The following is a 27,569-nucleotide window of genomic DNA, read 5'->3' on the forward strand; positions in this document are numbered from 1 at the left end:
CCCCCATGTTCTGTAATTGCTGGTAACCCTTTCAAGGCTTTCACAGGTATAAAATCAAAGCACATTCATCATATGAATGCCAACTGCTGGGGTAAAATTAAGGACAGTAAAAATAAAGCTTTTCCTTGTAAAGCTGAGACAGTCTCAGCACTGCTTAACCCTGAAATTGTGATACACCATAATCACCATGGATGTAAAGAAAGTCTGCAGAGCACGTGGCACACTCAGCAAGCTGCCTTTGTAATGAAGTTCTGGGAACACCTTGCACAGGGGGATGGCTGAGTGCCAGAGAAATCAAATCTGAACTGTTTGGCATGGGATAAATTTATTTAATAAAACAAAGCAAGCAAGATTGTAGTTACCCACAGTTTATGAAGTGCAATATGACAATCTTGTGTAGTAAGTCTAAGTCTGTTTCCACATTAGTGCATCTGTCCTTTGACTTTAGTTATTGCACATAGAAATTAACTCATAAAAAAGACCTGTGTACAAGACATGCAGACTTCATGAGAGGCAAATAATGCCCACAGAATCAGCAACCCCAGAAGATACACAGCCTGGAATGGTCAAGGAGGAGTTCAGGTAACAAATATAACCTACTAATATTTCAATTAAAGGTAACCAAAATAGGTGTTCAAATATAGAATTAATTTTAAATATATTAAATGCTAGTTTTCTTTTTTATGTTTCAGGCAAGGTGCTGTTTAAAAAACCTTCAATATAATAGCTTCATTTAGAGATGGTAAATCATCAAGTTATACATGGAAATTTTGATTTACATCAAATGTGACAACACAACGTACAAAAAATTTCTTAAAAAATTACTTCTAAAAAAAAAAAAGCAAATCATGTTATAAAAGGAGAGCCAAAACTCACCTTCTTTGTAAACTAAAATGTTTTCTGACATCCATGAACAGTTGGCAACACTTGAGTATCAGAAAAGCACAGGTGTTAGAGTGGATATGCAGTGTTCAAATCTGGCACTCACTGCACTCATTCAGCCTCGAGTTGTTGCACCTGACAGAAATGAAAGGCAGTTCCCCTTAGTTTTGGCCATTAATTAGCAGGAAGAGCCTTTACTCATGATCAGCTGGAACGAATGTGCAGTGCTGGCATTCTGTGTGTGTGCTCCTGTCCAGAACATTCAGAACTGAGCAGGACCCAGGGTGATTGTACCTCACTGTAAGGCGCCTTTGCTCTGGTTTGGTCTCGGCTTTGCCAACCTTTTCCTCCTCCTTTATGAAGCTCTGACAGTCCCACCTTCACTGACAGCTGAGTGTGGTTTATGGCTACTTCCTTTCCAAAAAAAGCACACGTTCTGTATGATCAAAGTACTATGTATATACCATGTTGAATCACAATATTATCTATACACCCAATTTACATTCTTTTCTCCTGAAAGCGTTTCATATTTCGGTTGCTTGACACAAGCTATTGACTGCAGAAGTGAAGGAACATAAAACAGTTCATTCTACACCTCCAACTGCCTGAGAAAGAAAAATACTCTTCCAGTTTTATAAATCCCTTCCTTATTTAGGATTTTTCCCACTTGGCACGCAGCTCCTTTGCTGCCAAACAACTTTTCAATGCGTTAATGCACATTAACAGAGCAGGGGAACGAAAGCTGAACAAAAGGTGTGTCAACAACGAGCTCCTTGATCTATTATTACACTTCAGTTCCTCCTCCCTCCCCCAGAAGGTCATCTCAGCCCCCCAGGTACAATCCTGAGGGCAGCCAGGACCAAAATAAACCAACAGCTGAATGGAATGGAACCTCATGGAGCTGAAGTACACGGGGACAATAACCAGGCAAGTGAGCACAAAGGCATGGGGAGAGTCCTGGGAGGGGGCAAAGTGGCACAAGTTAAGGACAAGAACTACAGCACAGTTTATAAAACCATGAGAATAACTTTTATAATACTGTAAACTGCAAGAGTCTTCACATGTCATGGTTGATCAGAGGCCTCCGTGCTCGGCTCCTGAGGGCACGTGGAGGAGCGAGGGTCCATGGCCGAGTGCATCAAAGGGATATAAACATCATCCATGTTTGGCATGACAAAGATTTTCTGTGGAAAAGACACAGTTAAATCGAGTTACACTCCATGTGTCACTTGAAACCTTAGTCTTCCAATCTGTTTAGTTTAAAAATGCAACAAATTTCCAGATAAGAGGTTCTCAGGTTCACTGTGGTTCCAGTCAATGCAGTGCCCATTCCCTCAGGCCATTGTGTTGCCACAGTTGTAAATGAAGCTCAGAAATACAAATATCTCTGCACATTCCATTCAATTAAAATGGCATTACAGGAAACACCACCAACTTTTCCTAACACTGCTGCTTTGTCAGCTCTTACCCATATACTTTCAAAATGTACTTTCAGTGAAACAGGTGGGTTTGATTCCTGGTTGATTGTACAGGTTGGGGTCCACAATCAGTCTGGTTGGTTTTTCCATCCTAGATGTGTCTGTGGAAGTTTTGTCCTGTTCCTTATTTTATAGAGGAAGCAGTAACAGGACATGGTAGTGCCTCACCTGTTCTTAATTTACAGTTTGATGCTCTCATCATCTAAGAACACTTAGGACCATGTTTTTATTTGAGTATAACAAATTCTAGCATGGCACCTACCTCAAACAAACAGCATTTTCATCTCTAAAACTGTTCTGACCAGTGCTGAAATAGATTTCCACCCAGGCCTGCACAGTCTGGAGACCATCCCAGGGGGGCAGTTTGAGAGCAGTGGAGACACCAAGTAGCTTTAAATTAAATAGACCAAAACTATCACCCACAAAATGAAAAGGTGAAGGAAACTCACCTGGAACTCCTGCTCCAGTTTCCTGGCTATCCAGTCTGTCACATGAACCAGAGTCACTTCCCTCTCTCCCAGTTTGGGCCGTGCTTTTAACTCCAGGTGGGGGGGCCTTCGGAAGCCGTACCTGGGGAGGGAACAAACACAGCAGGTTCTACCACAGACACTCCAACAAAGCAAACACTTCAATGTGTAACTCAATTTCCTCTTACTAGCAGTTCCTGCCTCATTTACATCCAGTCTGTGTTGCACCTCTTCCACAACCCACTCCAGCCAGACTTTACCTTTTTTCTCATCTGCAATCCCTTCAACAGCACAACCCAGAACTTCCTCTTACCATATTCTGTCAGTGGGTGGAGGTGGAATGTTAATCACTAGTGTTCCTCTGCACTCCTGGACTTCAACTGTTAGCAGCAATGGAGTATTGGAGACCTCTTCAATCTTCTTCTTAATGAACTCAGTCTCTGTTGCTTTCTGAAAGTATTTTGACTTGGTAATTTTGTCCACAATTCTCATGATCTTACTTGTTCGAGATCCTCCAACATACCTTTAGAAAGAGAACAGAAAAAGGAAAATAAGGTAATTGTCTTAAACTACTAAGACAGCCATGGATTTTGTGTTAAATCATGAAACTTTTAATGTAAAGATTCTGGACAGATGCATGGCCAAGCAGCACCCAGCAGAGCCTGCACTCAGCAGCCCTTCTCTGTCAGCTACAAGTGTCTGCCTGAAATTGTGTCAGTCTGAACACCCCTTCCCACATGGCACTGGAAACAAAACGCTTTTTAGAACTGCAAACACACTTCCATCACTTGTGCCAGCAGGCTGGCATGGGAAATGACACCTTGTCTACCACCATTCCATCAAAACTGTCAAGACACTGATGCACCAAGACATGCACAAATCAGCTTAGAAGGCCCAACCATCATGTCTAATTATTTAACAGGGTGTGCTGAACAAAAAGCCTTTCATTTTAAGGTACTGTAGCATTTGTGAGTATGAAGGTGTTGGAAAAGAAGAGGAAAGCAGCTTTGGCAGTGGGTGGAATGACACTCCAAAATGGTTAACTATGCCTGTAAGAAGAGGGTTTCTCCTGGCAATCCTGTCGGGCATTCCTGGCTTGTAAAGCAGCTGCTTTAAGAGCTGAATCTTGTCTTTTCTCACCCCTACCTCATGGTGGAAATACACACTCCAAGAATAGCATGTTTGGTATTTTCCACACACTGTTTCATACCTAATTATGGCTTTGGATATTATGTAGCAGAGATAACCTTCCTAAGGAAATGACATGTTCCTATGGGAGGGTATGGAAGGGAACCAAAACCTCCCACATTCCTACACAGACTTTACAGAGTTTTCTCCTTGGTACAACACAGGGCAAGAAACTCCTCAGTTGAAATAAAAAGGGTGAATTAATGTCAACTTCTGGATTTTATACTGGCTGTATTTTTACCCAGAGAAAGTAGTTACTCTCTCATCATCTCATCAGATTCTATAGTGGTAGTAGTGCAGATTCTTTCTTTGTTTTCTTTCAGTATTTTACATTAAAGTTCTTCATTCTCCCTCTTTGTCCTCCTGATAAAGAGTTCTCTATATTATGAACTTTTAGAAGGTATGAAATACATCAAATGCAGTAATTCCAACAACTGCTCACATAGTTTTCAAAAGTGTAGAGGAATAAAACTGAGGAACGCTCTGGAAGATTTTGAATAAGTCATGAGTGTTCTGGTATATTCACTGTAAAACTGAGGGATGTGTTCAGCCACAGGGAGCAGTGTGACTGTCTGACACACCTCTGGCTGACTGCAGCTTGCTCAGGGCATGGCACCATTGCAGCAAGCAGATCAGAAAGCAAAAATCAGAAGAGCAGCCAAAGCAAGGGATGACGTGGCAACGGTGATGTTTGGAAATACCCTCTGCAACTCGTGCACAGCATCAGAGGGCAGTGTTGCACAGCCCAGGCATCAGAGCTCTCCAGAAATAAAGACAACCAAGAAATAAAGCCAGCAACACACAACTGAGGAGAGAGCAGGCCTGAGGAACGGTGTCTTTAAGAAAGAACATGCTGGAAATACAGGATCAGCATGGGTATAATGCTGCAGACAGAGTTCCAGCTCACACACACCATCCTGCTCTTGGCTCTGCCACCAGGCAGGACATGCTGGGAAGGCCCCCAGAGCTGCTCTGGCCCCACAGCTTGGCTGTCCCAGTAATGTACTGGTGAGCAGCCTGGGAGTGCTGGTGGAGCTGAGGACAGTCCCCGTGCAGGGCCCAGCACTGCCAGCACAGCAGGGGCTCCACTGCCCTCTCTGCTCAGCGTGGAGATGCTCCCTGGGCCACAGAGCATCCCAGCACTGCCCAGGGTGTCAGGGCAGGGAAGGACTGGACAGCTCACCCTTCAGCTCCTGCAGGCACCTGCTTCTCTCCTGCCAGCTCAGGAGCATCGTCCTCCTCGGAGGAGCCGGCGCTGGAGGACTCCTCGTCGCTGTCTGCCAGGCAATACGCCCTTGGCCTGAAACTGAAACAAGACAATTCCCAGGTCAGATGGAGTGCCTGAAATAGCTTCTCGTGCTGCACAGCCCTGGCTGACACTCCGTGACTCTGAACCATCCTTTGCTTTTTCACAAGCACTTATTTAAAAGAACAAACCCACTCTGAAGCCAGTCTGGCAGAGCCACATTCCAAACAGAAAATCTGTTTTCCCCAGTGGAATATAATCCTGCATGAAATAGGTTGGCAGGGGGGTGGCTGTTTTACATATCCAAACCAAATGTGGAGATTATTTGAAATACATCTGAAAGCATCTCTCTTGCTGCTCGTGGCTTCCCAGGAATTGAGCAGAATGTAGGTGGGCAGGTAAAACAACCTTTGAATGTCATGGGGGAAAAGTAAAATAATAAAATCAAACAAGTGCTGCTCTTAGAGTACAAAATCCCACACAGTATGAACTAATTCCTAGACTTAAACCTGTGGAAGAATTTAGGTACACAATGACAGAAAGAAATTCAAATCTTTTAAACGGATTAAAAGGAGGGAAGAATACAGCAAACACTGAAGGCAAGAGCCTGAAACAGTTACACAACCCAAGCTTCAAAAGCACATGGCCTTAGCCCTGGGGACTACCCCCAGCTCTCTGAGACTCCACAGCAGGCTGAGAATACAGCTCACAGCTGTGTCTTCTTGTTGTGTGTGTGTTCTTGGAAGTGTATCTGAAGCAGTTACTGACTCACACAGGGCATGGACTGAGGCTGCTCTGTGCACAGGGCACACTGGGAGCTGCTGCAAGGAGTCCTAATGCAAAGGGACAGCTCAAGTGCAGCTCACAGGGCTCCTTCCCAGCCAGAGCAGTAACCCCAGGACCTCTCTGCCCTGAAGAATTTCCTTCCCAGGGTATGGAATCAGAACTGCAAACCTCTCCTCACCCAGAGCTGCATTTTGTGCCTGCAGAGGAGTGAAGGAAACACCAAACTGAGCCACCTCCCCGGGGACCTGGGGGTGGTGGATGGTTCTTCCACTGGCCCAAATAGCAGCCCTGGGGCTGGTTCTCAGGGAGAAATCCACGGGTTTAGGTCAGATTCAAACTACACATTTTCTACCAGGGTAGGACCTCACTCTGCTTTCCTGTGCAGGTTGTACCACCCAGCCCAGCATGCCCAGAGCATTCTCAGGGCTCTCAAAGCTGTCACCTCAAACAAGGTGTTTTATTTCCTAGTTAAAAGTGCCTCCCAAGCACCGACTGCCTCAGACCTCAGGATTTCCTCACACTAAACAAAGCAACAACAAATAAGCTTGAGTGTGATTTCAGGGGATCTCTGCACACAATGGACCATTTATATGACACAAGCATGGGCAGAATAAAACCCACTTTGGAGCTACAGGATTGTTCCTGTGCAGATTGCACAGCATTTTCTGAATTGCCATTTGTCAGCTCGTTTTACATGGTACAACAGCCAAGAGGACTGATGGGAAGAAGCTGTGGTGGCTTTGGGTTAACCTGCACCTGCCTCACCTCCTGTATGGCAAGAACCTGCACTGCATGAATTTTATAAAGTTGGCAATTAAACAGTTTTCCACCCTTTTTGAGAGCTACATTTCCCTGAGAGGTTCAGCTTTATCAAACTCAGCACATTTCACTTGATTTCAACCAGGAAATGCAATGCTGGCCCACTGGGCTCCCTCTGTCCTGGCACACCCAGGGACAGTCAAACCCCAGAGCTGTTCTGTTCCCCCCTCCCTCTCTCTGGGAGCCTCTTACACCACTTGGTGGTTACTGCCCTGAGAGGGGGTTTGTTCTGAGGGACAGAAATGAGTGTCACAACCAACCTTCCTCTCTGACAACACAGTCATGGATGCAAACACAGAATAGTCTGACACAGTAACTGTCACCTGATGTGATTAAAAAAGCCACCAAAATCAAAATTAATACCACAATGGAAATGGATGAGAATCCAACTGCTCTGTACTTCTCAGTCTCTATTTATTTGTCATATCCATTGTATTGAAGGGGAAAAAAACCAGCAGGCAACCAAGAAACCTTCATTGAAACTAAACAGATTAGGCAGCTCTTTCTGTAAAGCTGCCCTGAGGTTGGGAACAGCCCAGCCCCGTGCAGGGAGCAGCTCATGCTGTACCTCCAAGCCATCAGTGCTTGGCCACAGGCACTTCCATCTGCCTTGCTGGGGGCCTATTGCTCAGCCAGCAGCAAACTGGTTTTTAAATATGAAATCAATGTGTTCACTAATTATTTCTGAGGCCATTTCTGCACTGAACAGATAGGAAAATACACAAAGAAAATCCTGAAGGGGTGGGGGGAAGAAAAGCCAGAATCTGATTTGTATAGACATTTTCTGCTCTATCCCCCATTTTTTTGAGGGGGGAGGATTAAAAGGATTTTGAAAAATTCTCACCTACGAGTTATAGGGATGTAAATTCAGAAATATTTATTTCAGGGAGTGACAATGAGAATCTGGGTCGCCTTTAAATCCTCTGAATTTCTACCAGTGTATGAGATCATTCAGCCATTAGTTTTTTTCCCATTTATTTTCTTGTCAGGCCTGCACTGAAATTTAGTGCTGCTGGAAGTGTCACTTCAAGATATCTCAGAATAAATGGCCAGAGCCACGACAGGAGGATACAAAGCACTCAGTATCTTCATTGTGAGAGACCACAACATTTATTCAGAGCTAAACAAATGGCCAGAAGTAGAGACTGTATTCTTGATTTGTGCACACTAAATCAGAGACCACCTCCTGTTCAGGGACTGCAGATGTTTGAAGTGCAAAGAGATACAGCACAAAAAGAATGGACACTCCTCAGGTGATGGGAGGGATATTTGACAGGTGTCACTCACCAGGTTAATGCAAATGGACACTCAGAAATCCCAACAACAAACATCACAAAAATGAGAGGGAAAGCACAAATACAAGTGAGGTGAGTTACTGTGTGGTGTTTTCCAATTCTTCTACCCAAGGCATTTCACTTAGACATAGCAGGGAAGTAGAAGAGTGCCATGAGGAGGAATAGAGCAGGGGTGTGATTACTCCCACGGGGCAATAAAGGTATTGAAAAAGTGTTTACATGACAATTACAGGCCGTTTACTTTGCCCAAGAGTTCCTGTTCCAGGGTTACAGCTGAGGCTGCACCACCATGGAGCAGCCACTGCTGCAGGGTGTGCCTCCAATGGCCAAGCCTTACTGTCTAAGACCCCAAATCAAGCTAAGCCAAAACTAAATGTTAGTCACAGAACACTTTAAAGTCCTATTAAATATATATATATCTAAATGATTGTGTCACAAAAGCCTGTTGTTAAGGTGGTTCTCAGTGGTGCCCTCAGGTGGCACAGAAAGGCCACGTGTGTGAAACCCCCTCAGCTCCCTCCAGTCCTCTGCAGAGCCACAGCTGCTCAGACAGCAGGAAACTCCCACTTTTGCACAGTGGCAGCTGGGGCTGACTCCAGCCCGGGGCCCTTACCCCTCTCTGCCGATCTCGCCCACCTTCAGCGCTTCCCCAAGGGGCTCTTTGCCCAGTTTGGTCAAGTTCATCTTGGTCTCCAGGGTCATCAGGAAAGATCCGTTGTAGGACATTTCCAGATCAACCCACAGTCCTAAAATAAACAACAACAGAGAGATGTCACTTTAGGAACAATCACAAAGCATTAAGCTCATGGAGCAAAGACACAAATCAAGGCAGTGAGCACAGCTAATAATCTAAAATGGTTTACACACCCCTCAACTGCTTCAGAGGCCTGAAATGAGGGAAAGAAAAGAGAACACAATCAGGGATTCACTTCAAAACTATTCTCAGCACTGCTCCAAGCCAACAGCAGTGGGGACACTCCTGTGCTCACTGCCCAAAGGAAGCACAGGCTGAAATCCCAGGGCAGCATTGCTTGTGTCCCATCACAACCTGCTGCTCTCCTTCTGCAGTGGTGGCCTGAAGAGCCATGACCAGGTTCCCTCAGTCCGTGGGCTGTGGGAATTCTCTCAGCACTCACAGGGTCACCACTTAGACCATTCCAGATGTGCAGTGCAAGTTAAATCCTGTTGTTGTGCAGACTGTCCATCTAAGAATTGTGTGGGAATTGCTGCAGGATTAGGTCCTGCCTCTGGAGTGACACTGCAGCCCCACACCAAACAGCTGCAGGTATGTGAGATCCAGACATTAGAAACCAGATGCCACAGAGCCCAGATTGTGCCTCTCCCTTTTCCAGCCCCTGCAGCTGCACCAAACGTGCCCTCACCAGTACCTGGCACACCCACCACTGACATTCCACCGTTATTTCCTTATTCAGAAGCCATTAGTGGTAACTCCTCTTTGGCTTTGATCCACCTGTGAATGTCCCACGTTATCAGTTACAAACTCCTGTTTTCTTCTCTGCAAAGCCAGGCCAGAAGAACAGAAACACAGCAGCTCCCAAAGGGCAGCTCTGGCACCCTGAGTGTCCAAGCTGGGGCTTTACCAACCAAGCCACTCCTTCCCATCACAGCGTTTCTAACACTGCTGAAACCAACCACAAGAACTCAAACACAACTTTATATATATATATTATATATATTTCCTCTTCACAGTGAGACAGTAGATCATCAGATACAAGACAACAGCTGAACAGCCGTTTTGGATGATCAATGAGTCAGCATGATTCAATCATCATTACTGTTTTAACAGCAGATAATTAAGCAAAGGATGCCATTGCTGAGAGGGAAAACTCCTTCTGGCCAGAAAATGCATTTTCCAGAGGGAAAAAGGGAGGGACAGGAGGCAGAGGGAGTGGAAAACTGGGCAGATGGTACAATTTATTCAGTTTTCTGGTTCCTTAGCCTTGTCAGAATTCCAGTAAATGCTCCAGCATATGCTCTCCCCCAAAGAGGACTGCATTAACAAAAACAAGATTCTTTTTTCTAATGTTGCCTGTTAACAAATTTAGTTACTTAAAGAAGCCATATAATAAAAAATATTTTCCTTGTAATCAAGCACTGGGAAAAAAAGTATGGATGAAACAAAGCACTTCACAATTAGTGACTCCACTTTAATGCCTCACAAAAGGCTCAAATGAACTCATAAGCTCAAAAATACCTCAAATGACTGATTGTCTCAAACATTTTTAAAAACAAACTTAAAAGTGTTCATTTTAGATACTGCCCTGAGATTTTAGGGCTTTTCCCCCCATATTCCCCAATAAACTAAGTGGTTCATTCATAAGTCAACTTACCAAGAAACACATTTATCCTTAGGAAAAAAGGCATTTCCAATTATCACCCCCTTAGTCCTTTCAAGTATAATGATAAATAAGTTATTTCAGTAATTATTCACTGCAAGCTCTTAGAGGTGTGGGAGAGGCTGTCCAAGGATTAGCAATTCTACCATACATGTTTGTTTGCCACAGTCTGACTGAACAAGAAGCTGAAGGAGTTAATTGTTTCAGCAATTAATTGAAGCCCAGCCTCCTAAATCCCATCTCATGACTCAGAACTACAGTCTCTGGTTACAACTGAACTTATGAGAACAGAGGAAGGAATTCAAAAAATGTTTCAATCCAGGCAGAGGGAAACACTGACAAGAGCCCTGAAATGAATCCTTGTTTAAAAGGAAACCATGAAACCACTTGGCAAGCAGCACAAATGCAACAATTTGAACTATTTTTTTGTTCTGTAACTCAAAATGGGATTTCTACCACGAGTGAGGCTGCTGGAACACGGGAGGATTTCATGAGCACTTGGAGAAGCTGCTGCCCCACGCAGGGAGCACATGACAGGAGGCAACAACATGTTGGAGCTCCCTAAATACTGCCTGCACTCCAGCTTAGGCCTTCTAGGCAGTTTTTACTTCTCCTAAAAAGACAGATTTTGTCACGTTGCTCTTTTCCAACAGGCTTTGTTTGTGGAGAACACACTTCCCAGAAGTTGAGAGCAAAGGGCCCAGCTGGAGATAAGGCTTTCCCCAAAGATGGCAAGTCTCAAGCAGATAAGGGCAAACAAAGGCACTGGATACACAGCCCATGCTCTGTGTGCCCAGGAGGATGTGGGTGACTCCCCAAAGGCTGTTCTGGTCACAGTTTTATGAGGGAAAGGTCAGTGCTCACCAAGCTCCTGCTTTCAGGCAGTGGTTTGAGTGGCACAACTAATCATCTATTCCAACTTTGCTCTGTCCACGTTTGTTATTGCTCCAAATATCCTACTGAGATTGAAGTTTGGCTCAGTGTCATTTAGAGCTTCTCCAGAGGGTTTTAACACTTGTACCACATATTTTAAATTCATTCAATTCTTACCATCACTACCAATTTATTTGGTTTAGCCCCATCTAGAAATTTTCTTGGTAACTTCACCCAAGAGCTGAGAGAGCAGTTTAGAACAAAAGTAGGTTGCTTGCCTTGCAATCCACAGCTGCACCACCACAGCTCTCCAGGGAAGGATTTCCCTTTAGGCCAATTAGAAATTTCTCAGGCCCAATTTAAAATTTAAAACTGCTCTGATTATGTCTTAGAAAAGAAGATGGCACCTGGCTATCCTTGGCAGGTAGAATAAATACTTTTGAAGTTAAAAAACATTATCCAAAGTTCTTCTTTCTTGTGAGACCACTTAAGTAGCATCAGTATGCTCAAATACACTCCTGGGACCACATGGAAGCACAAAAACAGAAAACAAACAGTTCTGATTTATAAAGAAACAGTATGAAAGTCATTCTGCTTTAAAAAAAGCATATTTAGCAGGAGGGCCATAAAATGATGCTGTATTTTGAAGTCAATTTTCAAAGCAACACTCTCTTCTTGTTCTCCAAGTTATTACAATTGCATTTTCCAACCCCCTCTTTGCAGAGCAGGGGAACTTCTCCTGGGGAGCCAAAGCTGGTCTGTGCTGTGGCACAGAACCCCTGCCCTCTGCAGCCCCTGCCAGAGGCTCAGGGCTGTGTCTGCACCTCTGCTGCAGGCAGATTTTAGTTCAGTTCAGTAATTACTGTCTGTGGAAAGACATGGCCACGTTTCTGGACCTCCAGAGTTCCTTTATCCCAAGCCTGACACAGAGACCCCTCAGTACCCACTCAAGCTCTAATTAAAGGACCTCCCTCTGATTAAAACATCCCCAAGAAAAGCAGATGGAAATTCTGTTCTGCACAGGCACAAAGGCAACACCAGAAGGGGAACTTGTGTTTACCTCTGTGATCAATAGAAGGCTTGAAGGCTTGCAGGATCCTGGGCACTGCTATCCCCATGTCCAGCTCAGTCAGAGTCAGCTCGTTCATGAAGTAGGGCAGCTGGGAGGGCAGAGCAGAAAAACTCAAATACAGGTTATGGAACTAAAAACCCACCTCCTGAGAGAAGAAGGGTCATTACACTTAAGGAATGGACTGAGCTGAAGTGCCACCAGTGAAAGAACACACACACAATCACACAGATTTCCTCCAATTCTAGAATTTCAGTTATCAGTCCCAAAATATTTTAGGGAGAGATTCAGCATCTGAACTTGGAATGTTTTTAAAACCATGTTGGAGTTCAGATGCTGACCTTAAACATCCAACATGCTCTTTAGTTCTAAGCATGTAAAAAGCTCAAGAATGAAGTGTAAATCCTATTTCACTGTGAATAAAAATCAAATACTTCCTCGAATTTTAAATCCAGACACATATTTTATCACTGCAGTTACATCAATATCTCAGCTTTTATCTTTGACAGCTCTTTCACAGCACACTGACTTATAAATCTGTATCATGGTTTTACTATAACAGAGCACAGAATCATGATGGTTTGAGTATCTATTTACTTAAATTTCTGATTAATAGAAAATCTCTCCCCTGTGAACAGACAGTGCTTTATAACCCATTAAAACACAGCCATTCCCAGTCTTCCCACTGAAACCCTTCCCAGTCAGGTGTGTGGGTGCTCTGCTGTCCCAGCTGAGGGAACAGGGCAGAATTAGGGTACTGCAGTTCCCAAAGCACAACCAACACCATCTCACAGCAAGAAAACATCTTCCTTTTCCTTTCAAAGCAAAGTTAACGTGTTGAGATCCACAAGAACCCAAACTGGAATTCTGTAACACAATTATTTGTCTTTTACAGGTGTGAAATAAGTCTTTCTTGTACTGATTTAAAACTCAAAGATTGTGTGTTCCATTTCCTTCACAAGGAGTGTGTAGTGCAAATCTCCAGAGTAATTACCTTTATTTTGCTTAGTTTCATTTGGATCTTCTTTGACACTAGATCAGACCAATACTTTTCCCCTAAAAAATCCCAAAATATCCTTCCAAGCAAGGCATTCACCCAGGCCTCCTGTTCTTCTTCTTCTTCAGCTTCCACAGGGGTATCTGGCAACTGAAAACACACAGCAGGTTATTCAGCTCTGTAGCTTCAATCAATTAAGGCCAGAAAAGGCCTGTTTTACACTGAGGTTCAGTGTCAGAGGCTGGGTCAGCTCAGAACACCAAATGCTCAGCACAGAGAGCAGCTTTACAAACATCAGCTGGGCTGCCACGAGCCTGTCATCATCCTGACATGGAACAGAGGGAATGAGACCACACAGATATAGATTGACCTCTGGCAATGGAGGGGAAAGCTGTATGTAATTTAACCCCTGCCAGAAACAGCAGATAAACCCACAGTGGGCAGACTTATAAATGTGTCTGCAGCAGAGACACTTCTGTCTCCTCCCAGTCAGATCTCTACCCTTCCTTTGATTTATCAAAAAATTGGAAAGCAAGACCCATCTTACATCCTTAAATCCAGACCAGAACCACCCCAAACAGATGATAAACAAACACAGTACAGGGAAACACATTCTTCCTTTCAGTGTTTGTACACAGGACTCAGGAAACAAGTGTTCCCTCTGCTGCATTAAAGGCTTTGTTTACAACCCAAGAGGATTCTGTCTTGGTTTACTTGAGAACCATCTGGAAGCACCTGGAAGTATCACCCATTCAGATGCTGCATCACTGGCTGCACACACAGAGCAAAGGCAGCTGAAATAACTCTGGGTGTGCACAAACCCCCACCAGGTATGTCATTAACACCAGGAGGTTCCACCAAGGACACACAACACCCCAAACACCTCTCAGGAGAACTCCCCTCCTCTCCCTGCTGCAGGCAGAGCTCCTGAAGGCAGCAGTGCTTTCTCAGACAGCAGGAGGTGGCTCAGCCTGACCAGCCTTCCCTGGCAGTGCTGCTGGGGAGGAGGTGCTGCTGTGACGCAGGTCCCTGCCGGGCTGCTCCTCTATTTATAGCAGCAGGTCTGACACGTGCCACAGCCAGCAGAGATTCCCTGCCTGCTCCAGGGGCTGCTGGGGGGCACAACAGCTGCTGCTTTCCTGGGGCAACACGAGCTGTGCTTATTTGTACCCTACACCACAGCCTCCTGCTCCTCTCTGGACCTTGTATGAAAGTGTGGGAACAAAGATGCACAACAGGAATTACATCTTCTAATCCAATGGTGCTTGTTCTTAGCATTAAGAACCCATTTATAGGAGTGTAGTACTGAATATCAAAGTTCTGTTTACTGAGAGCGATTCAACTGCAGGCCAGGAGGGCAAGGGATTAGTGGGAGCTGCAGACACTGCCACTGTCATGATGGTTTGAGTATCTATTACTTAACTTTCTGATAAATAGCCAATCTCTCTCCTGTGAACAGACAGTGCTTTATAACCATTAAAATACAGCTTTGCAGCACCAGCATTACCTTTTTCACAGCTGTGGGGCTGCTGTCTGCACTCAGCACTGGACTGCCCCGAGGGCTCTTCTTTTCTTGGGGAACACACTTTGCCATATAAATGTTGTAGTCCAGGAGCATTTTCTGCCTGAGGGTGCCAGGCAGGTCCTTGTGCCTGGGCTGGGCTGTGACGTCCTCAGCGTTGCCTCTGCTGCCGCTCCGGCTGTGTGTGAGCGCCCCAGCCTGAGCATCAGCCCTGCCCTGGGCTGCCAGCACCCCTGGAAAAGCAATTAATGCCCAGTTAGCAATTAGCAGATCTGACAGCCACACAGCAGAGTGCATGGGCAAACACCAAAGGCACACAATTATTTTGCAGATATAATTTATTCTGGGAAAAAAGACCCCTCAGAGTGGTGCTTCTCACGGGGAAGGCTCCAAGCAAACTGCACTCCTGTGTGCCCAGGGGTCCTGAGCCCAAATTACCAGTATTTGCTCTGACTCAGCACCCAGCAGGATGTGGGACTGGGGGAGCAGCTGATCAATGGCATAGTTAAATATGGACACTCACATATGTACAGCACGTGGCAGAATTCCCAACAGCCCTGCTGGGCAAAGCCTAAAATAAAAGTCAGGTGACTAAAGTGTACCTATGACTAAACTTTTTTTCCCTAATCTAATTATAGATTAGGCTGTTACAACTAAAAGTACTGTCAAAACCATGTAACTATTAGAATTTTAATTAGCCATTAATTTTGCATTTGCATTTCAAGAAGTTATGTGCCAGAAATAATGCTGTGAACTGACTTTTAAAAAGCTTATGAGAATAAAGACAGAAAAACATGAATCATTCAGGTTTAAAATCACATCAGAGGATGGTTTTCAATTAATATTTCAAACTTTTGATCAATACTATAGACTAACATGTTTGGTGGTTCAGACATGTGTTCAGATAGACAGATATATGAGTGCAGGGCTTTTTGTTTAAGCAGAAAAATGTGTTTTCTTGTGGCACTACCCCATGAGAAAGTTCCTTATCATTTACAGGAGACCAGAGTGGAAGGGAGGACAGAGGAGGAGAAATGGGTAATGAGAGAACTGAGTCTAATGCTGCAAATGTTGATAGAAAAGAGCAGTTTGAACAATTCATCCTTCCAAATATTACAGGAGTTATTACAGTCACTGGAAACCAGTGCACTCACACAAGATAGTCCAAAAATAGCTCCAATAGTTGCAGGCACAGAGCCAAGTGCAGAGCCAGGAGAGGAAAGGGCAGGTGGGAAGGGGATAAGGAGCAGAGCAGTGTCTCTGGGATTCCCTGCCTGTGAACTCACTGTGGCTCCACCAAAACCCACCTCTGGGCTGTTAATTCCATAGACAACCTGTCCTAGAACACAAAAGGGAGTACCTGACTTGCTCCCACACAGACTGGGAGGCTTCTTGGCCTCAGCCTTGAGCCTGGAGGCGAGCAGGAACCTCTGGAACCACTCCTCCTTCTCCCTGCCTGTCCTGCCAAAGAGGTACAGCACTTGATCCTTCTGGCCACTGCACTTGGCCCCATCCTGAGCCTTCCTGGCTTCCTCACTGCTGGAGTCCACCTTCTCAGCAGATGGCTTTTCCTCTGGGTTCTCCTTCTCAGCCTGGGCCTTTGCCATGAAATCCTCCTGTTTGGCCAGTTCAATGCAAATTGGGTACTTCTTGTTCCAGATGCGTTTCCGTGCCAGGCTCTTGGGAACCAGGGAAATCTGAAGGAGAAATTCAGAGGTTAAATGAACTTTATTGTCCAGTTGTGTCCCTGTGTTTCTAAGCTCACCCAGGACTTCCAGAGACACAGATCCCACACTGGACCTGCTGGGTTTGCCTGACCCAGCACTGCTGGTGATGTCCAAGCCAAGGCTACCCCCAGGTCCTGGGTGAGCCACAGCCTCAGAATTCCAACAATTTGAGCAGGTAATACCATCATGTGGATCAGAAACCCTGTTTTCATTTAGATCTTATTCTCATAGATGCACAGAAAGAATAGAAAACCCAAGAACCTTGTGACCATGAGGTGGATAATGAGAGCTTTAAACTCAACTTTTCAGGCCCATGGCATGAAATTGAGTGTTTGAAGTTGGTGACAATCACATCAAGCACATAACAGAGAAGCCATAAAAGTGATTTGCAGATAATTATACTCTAAATTCAGTCTCTTTATATAGAATTAACACAATCCAAGCGATGACAATGGGGGTAAGAGTTAAAAATTCCTTATTCATGTGCTGAAGTTACCAGTGTGCTCCAAAAACTGTGGGTAAATACCCTGAAGAACTGGCATTATTTTTTATTGCAGTCAGAGCACTTGGCACTTCTGTGGCCAACTGGGGCAGGGTGGGGGGAAGGACTGGAAATCTTTCTAAGATACCACAGGGAACAACTGTCAGGCAAGTGCTCTCACAGAACGTGGTGACTCTGCTTGTCTTCATGATGGGAACACAAATCTGCAACAGGCAGGAATCTGAGTGTTATTGTATCCCTTTCACTGCCCCCCTTTAATGGCAGGCAGAGCTGACTCTCCCACACGGATTCAGGGAGTTGGAGGAGGTTTTCCAGTGTCACCACAGTGCCTCTGTCCCTCTGTTCCACAGCCAGCTGTTGTGGCTCCCTCCCACATCTGTCCTGCCCAGGCCCTGGACTGAGGCAGCACATTAAACAAATCCATGTGGTTAATAATGAGCTATTGATGTGTTACTTAATACAATGCCAATGGAATCAGCTTCACGTGGTAACTCTTCACAGATTCCAGGGAGGCAAACGACGTGTAGGAAAAGTGTCCCAGCATTACTGTTGATGTCCCAGCTGCAAAACTGCCCAGCTCCTTCCCTGGACAGGGGGTACCTACAGCAGGCCACGTCCTTCCAGCCACCTCCTGCTCTCCTCTTTCACATTCCCTCTCTGAGTGAACAACAAATGCTGGGGATAGACACAACCCCCAGAGATGATGCATTTTGGTGTCACCCTCAGAACAGTCCCACGTGTGGGGAAGGAGCCTGAGCTCCCATGAGTTCTGCTCTGAGCTGACAGAGGAAAATCAAGCCTTTCCCTTACGGTGTAAGTATGGGCTTTTTCCAAACCCTCTCAATCCTCCCCCCAGCACAACACTTTGGCAAGTTAGTCACGACAACAGTTTTGTTTACATAATGGCAGAACATGAAAACAGAGGAGTGAAAAGAATTCCAACTTAACAAGAAGTTGCAAAGTGTTTCCTTTGTTAAAATCAGAGACACTCACCTTGCTCTCTGTCAGTTCATAAATCTTCTGGCTGACATAGGTGACATCAGGCTTTGGCTCATTGTACAGGGCCCTTCTGGAGATGTTTTTGTTGGGTTTGGAGAGCCTTAAGGTGCTGCCTTCGAGTCGCACATACACAGAGTGAGTCAGCGTGGCATGGTATGTCTCTGGGTCATAATTATAAATTTCATTCATCCACCCCTAGAGAGGAAAACACTTGTAAGCTGTTGGAAAAGCAAGTACAGCACATACATAAAAGTTTTAAATTATTATCCACGCTTTTGCTGGAGTTATTTCACTTACTGCACAAGCAGTAAATGCCCTAAATGAGGCAGCACCAAACGACCTGAAGGGAAGTTCTGGCCAGGTGGGGTTGGTCTCTTCTCCCAGGCACTCAGCAATAGGACAAGGGGGCACGATGGGCTCAAGCTCTGCCAGGGGAAACTGAAGTTGGAGAGCAGAAAAAAATTCTTCACAGAGAGAGTGCTCAGGCTTTGGAATGGGCTGCCCAGAGAGGGGGTGGATTCCCCATCCCTGGAGGTTTTTCAACTGAGCTTGGCCGTGGCACTGAGTGCCATGATCTGGTAAAGGGACTGGAGTTGGACCAAGGGTTGGACTTGATGATCTCAGAGGTCTTTTCCAACCCAATCCATTCTGTGATTCTGTGGATGTGGCACTGAGTGAGAATCCACCATGTCTTGATCCAACCATGTCTTGATCCAACCCTACTGTGATCACCAGCCCAGGGCACAGAGTGCCCTGGGCTGGTGATCACAGTGGGGTTGGATCAAGGGTTGGACTTGCTGATCTCAGAGGTCTTTTCCAACCCAATCCATTCCATGATTCTATGACAGAGCAGGAGATGAGGGAGGTGTCTCAAGCACACGAGAGTTCTGTGTATGTAGCACAGGTGCTCCCATCTCCTCCCCACCAGCCACGCTGGGATGTGCAGGATGCAGGGAGAGCCACAAGGCCCAGCTGTTCCCAGCAAGCACAGACTGAATCAGCAGCAGGCAAGGCGGAGCAAACAGTCTGGCTGCTTACAGACAGCACTGACATGTTAATCACCCCCAATTAGGGACTCAGTGCAAGCCCACAATGGAGTTTGCTTTCATGCACCATCACCGTTTGGGATCGTTTAACACAGAGAATCACAGACTATTCTGAGCTGGAAGGGACCCACGAGGATCAGCGAGTCCAACTCTCAAGTCAATGGCCCACAGAGGGGATTGAACCCATGACCTTGGCATTGCTACAGCCAAGTTTGAACCAGCTGAGCTGATCTCAGGGTCTAACACATTGTGGAACTGCCCAGCTACAACACAGGAGTCACACACGTGGATTAAATGCAATTAACAGCAACCAAACCAGCCAGCCCTGCTGTAACAAGCCTGTAAGTGCTGACTCTGACCATGAGGTTCCTCCTGTCTCTACCATCTGATCACACAAAATGCAAGATGATAAATGGGGCAGAATAAGCCACAATACCCACTCAAGGCAAAGAAGTTTCCCTCCTCTTAACCTGCCACACAACATACTTTGATAATTGCACATCAGAACCTTAAATTCAGGACACTCAATATCCAACAGGAAGTGGAGGAGAGCAGAAGGTAAAAGCAGCTTTACCAACACCTGGGTGAGCACAGTGGGACAGGCTGGGGAGAGCTGAAGGAGCACCCCAGGATTCCTCAAAAAAATCAGCTTATGCAAAACAACCCAGAAATTACTGCCACATTTCAACTTATTAAAGAAGTTTCCACACACAGAGAGAAATGTAAAATTTATTTTAATGCTCATTTTCTTCAGTGCCATGTAATTCCTGACAGGAGACAGCACACACTTTCTTAGGTGCCATAGTAACAGTGAGATCTGGTTTGCTTACTCCAACATCTGGCTCCATTTCCACTACAAACCCTGCAAAACCCAGATAAATTAGCATTTCTTTTATGTTCAGGAGAGATGAAGTCATTCATCTCTGCTCAGCTGCACAGCAGATTACCTCTTTTATTAACAGAAATAAGGACACACTCCCTGAAGCAGCTTCATGTTTGGTTTTTTTCTTACATTGGGTTCCATGCAACCACCACACAGGAACCAGCACAGGGAGGAGTTTCCCACAAGCCACCAAGCTCTGCACAGCAGGGGGGATGTATTTTTGAGCACATCCCGTCTCCTTCCTCGAAATCACCAAGCCAAGACATCCTGGAGCAGACAGCAATGAATTTCCAGCCAGGAACTCCAGCTGGACTTGCTGAAGCACAAGGACATCACGTGAGCTGCCAAAGGCAGCACGAGCCATTGCTGGAGGATCCACATGGAACACAGATCTCTGGAGCAGCTCCCACCTGCCCCCAGAGCAGAACTCCAAGCTATTTCTAGCCCAGACACTGAAGCCTCTGCAGATGGGCAAACATACAGATGGGAATTTGCTGCCTCAGAGGTTCATTGGCTCCTCCTGCAAAGCAGCTCAGCCAAACTCAGCACCAGCTGGCACAGGGAGAGAGGGCTCCTTGGGAAGTGGAGCTGTGCAGGAAGCTCAGCCACCAGCCCTTTTCCTCACTCTAACAAGCTGGGATGTTGTACAGTGGGTGGGCTGGACACTTTGGGGTGTGTGTGGCACCCAACAGGGAAGGTCAGAGCACACCTGATGCTCCTTTAATGTCCTGCTTGACGTGGGACTGGCTGGAGTTTCCCAACACATCCTTCTCTCCACTGCCATGTGCCACAGGAAGGAGGAAAAGCCCCTCCTGCTTTTCTGATCCCTCCCATGTGCCCAGGCTTCCACTCCAAACAAGTGGATCAGACTCAGCTCTCACAGCCTGCCCTGCCCACAACCACCCAGGGAAGTGCAGACCCTCCTCCCAGCACACCCACCACGGTAACACCCCCTGAGGAACCTCACCAAGACTTGTAACAACCATCTCTGGCTCTCAAAAGCACCAAGTGTTCAGAACCTACAGCCAGCAGAAGAAAAATACATTTCCTGCCTAAACCAGCAACCAAACAGTGGTTTCTGTGCAAGGAGGTGACTGGCTGCTCCACAGCCCAAAACCCAGCAGAGGTTTGGATTCAAATATCTGAGGTTTTATTTTCACACAGCACTCAGGATGAAAGAGAAACTGCATAACTACAAACCCTCCTTGTAGGTAAAATTTTAGTTTACAAATTTCTAAGGAAACTTCTGGGGAAGTTTCTCTTTTGCACTCAGCTTTGAAGTTATTTTGTTACAGAGAAACGCTGCATGGCTGAGAGTGAAATGTTACTATTTCACCAAGTGGAGATTCCTCACTCTATTACTGAGTCTGGAAATGTGTGGCAGCTGCAGGAATTTTACCTGGCACTGTTAAAGGGGGTAATGGCACCTCCTGCCTTCTCACTGCAGTGACCTTCAGTCTCACAAGTTGTTTCTCTGAGCTTAGAAACCACTGAGGAGGCCACCCAAAAAACCCCAAAAGTCGTTCCAAAGTTCCTGCATTTCAAGAACAGCTTCAGCAGAAACACCTCACCCCCTTATTGCAAAACCAAACTGGAACCAGAGACTGGCAGCCCACGGAAAGCCTTTTGCAACACACCCAAACTGAGAAGTTATGTTGCCATAACGTACTAACAACAGAGAGATTTCCCCAAATAACTGAAATAACAATGGGTTTCCTTGTGCAGGGGAGGAGGGACTGTATGATGGGTCTGTTTTGTGCCAGTGAAGTTGTTGAAATAAGAAATTCTGTAATTCAGGGAGGACAATGCCCACAGTTGTGCTGCTCTGCAGCTGCTGGGCCCTCACACTGACCCCGAGGGCTCCACTTGCTGCTCAGGAGCTGCAGAAGACCCTCAGGAAGGGCCCAGAGGGCTGGGGGCACAGGCCAGCTCTAAATTCAAATCATTACTTATGGCATTTTCAAATACATAAATAAAAGAATCAGCAAAACTCCAAATCTGAATTAAAACTCTCCCCGAAGTTTCTCAGTTCTTTTTGAACATTAATATCCATTATTGTCATGAATTCACACTCATTCTATTGTTATCCCTCTCACCACCTCTGTTTTACAGCACTGCAACAGCATTTGGCTTGATAAATGAGAAAAATATATTGCACTTTTTGAGCTTTATTGGCAGGGAGTCTGAAGAGACAAAGAAGGGGGAGGTGGGAGAAGGAACCACCACCTTTACTGGAAACCATATTCATGTGTCAGAGGCCACTGTCAAACAGAAACCCCCTGGATGGCACTCAGGAATGGCTGATAAACCCTCCTCTCTGTGTTGGCTGCCAAAGCTCCATCTCTCCAGCAGCCACTGTGCTCTCCTGAAAGTTCTTTCTAATGGAAAGGGTCAATCTATCTTTTCCCTTTTAGCTGTTACTTAAAACCTTTGCTATCAGCCAGCACAACACAGGGGAATGCACTCCTGAAAGGCCAAGAAGGGAGTTAGGGAAGAATAATGGATTAAGGGAGAAAAAAACACGTGGGTAGAGAAGAAAAAAAAGAAAAAAGGAAAAGGGAGCCAGAGAACTGGAGATTAAGGGAGTAAGAAAACATGCAGGGAAGATGCATTTTCTGGTGGGGGGATGTTCAAACCCAAAGACATTTGAAGGAAGCAGGGCCAGAACTCTGCAGAAACACAAACCAAACAACACAACAGCCACTTATTTTCTCCCATTCCCGAGGAACAATCCTGGGGGAGACAATAACAACGTTGAAGTAAGTCAGCAATTGCAGAGGGAAATTTTCCACCGGATTTTGGGACTTGGGAAATGCAAACTGCTCAAATTATTTACATGGAGGGGAATGCACAGATACTTGGACAAAAACAGCTTGACAGCAGCTTGGCAGAATCCCAACTCCTTGAGCCCCACGAAGGGATCCCACTCAGAGCATTTGTCATCATGGCTGGGCAGTCCAGGCCAGGACTCCAGACCAACCAGTTTTCAAGAAAACATCTTTAAGCAAGAGCATCAAGTTTCATTTTCATACACTCACCTGAGTTTTGCTACAGTTGACTCTCTCCCTCCTTTTTTCAGAGGATCTAAACTGTCCAGTACTCATTTGGGCAGATGCAAACAGAAAATACTTGCAAGAAGTGGGAAAAATAACCTGCAATCTGCTAAATCATTTCACATTATGTTCCACTGCAATATGGGCACTGAGCTGGTTTTTAAAATGCAGCAACATTTACATATTAAAGACAATGGCTTGGTGTGTTAATGAGCACAAGAAATACTCATCAGGTCATAAAAACCATGAATCTGCATTCACAGAGACTTCTCCACACTGTTCACCAGTTCCTGCCTGCAGCCACTTTCATAGAATGTATCTCCTGGATAAAAACATTCAAATACAGTTTAACAGCTCCGGGACAGCTGAACTGCAGCCAGGAGGGAACATCGGGATGTGCAGCAGCTTCCAGGTGAATTCACAGCCAGGGGCTCAGCACCCAAAGCCCCAGGGCAGAGCGAGGGGCTGTCCCTGTGGGCAGCAGGTCCCTCAGCTGGGCAGACACAGGGCCAGGCTGCACCCACAGAGCAAAGAAACACAACTCAGCACTCCAGGAACACCAAGGGAGCATAAGGGCTGGCCATGCAACTGCTGCCTCTACCCAGCTAAAGCTGGAGTTTATATTTAATTTCTCTTTTCAGTTACCTAAAGATACCTGAGATGAGCTACCAATACACTGTGGACTCTACAGCACACACCAGCACTGTCTGAACTCGAATTCATGCAACCTTTGTGCTGTTACACAACTGGAGATGCACCTTCAGAAGGCTCAATGTCATATTCACACAAATATGAGCAAACACTCAGAAATACTCTGATAAGCAAGTGATACCAAGTCTCATTATTTCACTGTCATCATTCTGAAATGCTTCTGGAGCACATGAGAAACCAGCAGATGCTTCACTGCTCAGAATTCTGCAGTGGGGAAAATACTGTTTGAATCCATCCCAGATGGAGATTAGGAGAGGCAGGACAGGGACAAGCAGCACAAGACCACTGAAGGAATTGATGTGGCATCACAAGGGGACAGACAGTCACACACAGGGAGTGACAGTAACCTGATTATCTGAACAAGAAGTGGAGATGGGGAAGGGCAAATAGGAGGGAGGGTAAATTTTCTAAGAGCTTCCCTTAAAACCCAGCTCTCAGGCCCATGTTTTGCTGTACTGTAACTCCTCCTCCCCTGCTAATTAGCTCCTGTTTGAGGAGAATCCACATGCTCTCCAACCCTCTATGCTGCACTTGAACACAATGCATTTGGCCCTGCTTAGACTGAACAGACAAATCACTGCCAGTACTAGCCCAGGACAAACACTGCCAGTGAAATACCCCAGGAACAAAACCATCTCCCAGAATTCAGCCTCAAGCACAGATGTTCTTTTACACTACTTGCTCCCAGTAATTCAGATGGATCATTTCAAATCCAGCAGCAAAACCATTTGCCCTTTCACTCTTGAAGAAATTCCATTTTCTGCTAATCCTTAAAGACACCGAATTAGTATTCCTGGGTACTAAATGATCTGTGCCCCTGTCAAAGCCACCTGACTCTAAAACAAAACTGCATTTACAGATGGGGACAATTCAGCTCATTTACACCTTCAGAGCAAATCCCTCTACCCAAAACACTGCACACAAACACCCACACCATGCCAGGACCTCACCTTCAGTATTTCAGGTTCTTTGATGTCCAGAGCTCCGTTGTTCCATCGCTTCTTCCTTCTTTTATGGAGTTTGAGATACTCCTGAGTACGTGGAGTAACGAGCCAGATCACACACACAGCTGCCATAAACCCAAGGGCCACCCCGAGGAAGAGTCCACTCAAGTAGCCAGGGAGAGGGACAATAAGGTAAGCATAGACTAACAGTGTTAAGACATACAAAGTTTTCAGTGGTGGTTTAGGCTGTTGCACATCCAGGTTATTTTCATCCTCACTACTGAGCATCGTAACAGTCTCCTCAGTCACCTCGGGATCCCCCCCAGTCTCAGCAGGTTTATCAGCTCTGCTTTCATCCTCCAGCAACAGAAAGTCTTCAGAATACAGTTCACAGAACTCCTCATCCTCCCTGCTCACCAGTGCAGACAAGGAACATTTTTCAAGTACGAGGGAAGGTTTTGAACTCACATCCTTTGTGCTTGAAGGCTGAGAGCTCTGGGTCTCTGTCTCTCTTGCACGTTCCTCAGCAGCCTTCCAGTGCTCACCCCTGCTCACAGCCTCACCCCCAGAGGTGTCCCCTTCCCAGTCACACTCCTCCTCCTTAATGCTGTAGTTGTTATTGCTTTCCAAATGGCCATTCAAACTGGAAAGGTTTGAGAGTTCTGAAGCACTTGAAGATAAGGCTTTGGGCCTGTGGCTACTACTTTCATCACCCATTATTTTACTGAGCAGCTGAAGAGGCTCATACATGACCTCTGAAAGGCGTCTTTTAGTGTCTTCAATTTTCGCCTCCATTTCAGGTACTTTAAAAAAGGAGCGAGTGTCCGAGGGAGATGTTAATGGGGAGGAGGGGGCAGTTTTGGAGTCACCACCTGTAGCTCGAGGCTGAGTGAACTGTTTGAACAGGTGCAAGTTCAGCTTCGAGTCAGGTGGCCTGTAAGACACAGGCTCAGACTCCTGCTTGGAAGTGTCTGTGGACAGAGATTTCACCAAGGTTTTCATCAGCTGTCTGTGTCGCAGTGGGGGGGTGGGTTCTTTTGGTTCCACATCTGTTGAGAGGGACTTGACCAACCCCTTAAAAGGCTTTGAACTGGAGACTGTGGATGCCCCAGTGGATCTGGAAGGGGATGAGGATGGGGAGGACGACAGGCTGGATTTCTGTTCCACAGATCCCACCTGATAGGCCACAGATGCACCTGATACGTCGACGGTGTGACACGAGTGTGACGATGGAGACAGGACTGGTGGCACTGCACTGAACACCTGGGATGCAGGAGGAGAGTCCAGGAGCGTCACAGTCTCTGCAGCTGGCACGGCTGCAGCTGAGGAGGACAGCAGGGACGCAGAGCCGGCCACGTTAAGCGAGGTAGCTGGACCAGAGAAGTCATGGCCAGTATGCTCAAAGCAGAGGTCTTCCTTGGCTTCAAGTGCTGTTACAATGCTTTGGTCATCTAGTTCCTCATCGAGGAAATCCTTAAACTCCTCTTCCTCCTCTTCTTCCTCCTTCCCAAATGCAGAGAAATGAATAGTGATGGTTTCTCGGGACACGGATCGCTGGACCTGCACTTTGGGTGCCGACTGCTTTGAGGACATGTCACCGCTTTGCTCTGCATGGCGACTGTTCCGACTTGTCATTGCAGGGCCCAGAGAGGTGGCAGAGTCTGGGGAGGAAACGCAGCACTGCGTTAAATGCATTCTTGCACCCTTCAAATACCTTGTTCTCAAGCACTGAGCCAAACACAAGAGAGGGGTTATACACACCAGGTCAGTCAGCTGAAAACTGAAACACTCCAAGCACTCTCCATCTCACAGGATTTACAGATGTCTACTCAAATTATGGACTGATACTAAAGAAATTAATGTAGATTTATTTCATTGCATAAAACATATCTGTATTTCAGTTGATACATCCTCGGCATCTGCTTAACTACCTCATTCTTATTACCATCAAATGCAAGAGCAGATTCAAAGAAAAACAAGGAGAAAAACATGCTTAGGACAATTGGCCATCATGGATAAGCCCTGAGAGCATTATGAGACTCTTTTACAGTGATCTTGAAGGAAGAATGACTCAATTTTAGGCAGAAAAACCACCAAGCAGAAAACACTCATGCTCAACATTATAGATCTAGGCTACTGTTTGCTGTGTCTTTCTACACAGCACAAAGTGCCAACATTAACACGTGCCCAAATCACCTCCAAGTGTTCTGGAATTACAGCTCATCCCTGAAGCACCACTTCTGTATTTCCCCCACCAAATGCACCTCTGAGTTCCAGAAGCCCCATCCCACCACCCCAACACACTGAAATTCTTCCCTCCTGATTCTCAGTTCCTTCTACACACAAGAATTAATATTTCCTATTTATTTTAAATAAAGCAGACTTGAAACTCAAAGCGAGGTCAGAAACACAGGAGTGTCTTCCTATGTGGGAAGCAGGTTATTTCAAGCATTTTACTGACCAAGAGAGTGGACTTTGCATATATTTACGTGCAGAGGAACTGTCATGCATTTAAACCCACCCAGGCACTGGTGAGCATGCAGAGAGGTGGCTCAGGAATTCCAGGATTAGCTCTGCCCCTCTGGCTGTGAGGCAGCACTTTATCTCCCCTGCCAAGACAGCCAGTTTCCCACTCCAGTAACTGAATTATTTTTCAGAAGCTGTTAAAATGCTGTAATCAAACTGTCAGGCTGAATTAATGAGAGGCCTTTGCTGACGTTTAAGG

General features: G+C 45.8%; 1 protein-coding gene across 2 annotated transcripts in view; it reads right to left on the minus strand.

The window, feature by feature from the left end:
- Positions 1-306: 306 nt before the first annotated feature.
- Positions 307-27,569, minus strand: part of TEX2 (testis expressed 2) — a 44,235-nt gene continuing 16,972 nt past the window's right edge. For both annotated transcript variants that reach the window (XM_071573382.1, XM_071573383.1), the window contains exons 2-12: positions 24,851-26,505; positions 18,202-18,402; positions 16,340-16,676; positions 14,965-15,212; positions 13,455-13,607; positions 12,452-12,551; positions 8,775-8,907; positions 5,199-5,321; positions 3,141-3,350; positions 2,810-2,930; positions 307-2,066 (exon numbers count right to left, since the gene is read on the minus strand). In XM_071573382.1, the coding sequence (XP_071429483.1) occupies positions 1,947-2,066; positions 2,810-2,930; positions 3,141-3,350; positions 5,199-5,321; positions 8,775-8,907; positions 12,452-12,551; positions 13,455-13,607; positions 14,965-15,212; positions 16,340-16,676; positions 18,202-18,402; positions 24,851-26,479 (3,375 nt within the window). In that variant the 5' untranslated portion in view covers positions 26,480-26,505 and the 3' untranslated portion in view covers positions 307-1,946. The remainder of the gene's footprint in view (positions 2,067-2,809; positions 2,931-3,140; positions 3,351-5,198; positions 5,322-8,774; positions 8,908-12,451; positions 12,552-13,454; positions 13,608-14,964; positions 15,213-16,339; positions 16,677-18,201; positions 18,403-24,850; positions 26,506-27,569) is intronic.

This window comes from Pithys albifrons, chromosome 19, assembly GCF_047495875.1.
Source record: "Pithys albifrons albifrons isolate INPA30051 chromosome 19, PitAlb_v1, whole genome shotgun sequence".
Classification (NCBI taxonomy): domain Eukaryota; kingdom Metazoa; phylum Chordata; class Aves; order Passeriformes; family Thamnophilidae; genus Pithys; species Pithys albifrons.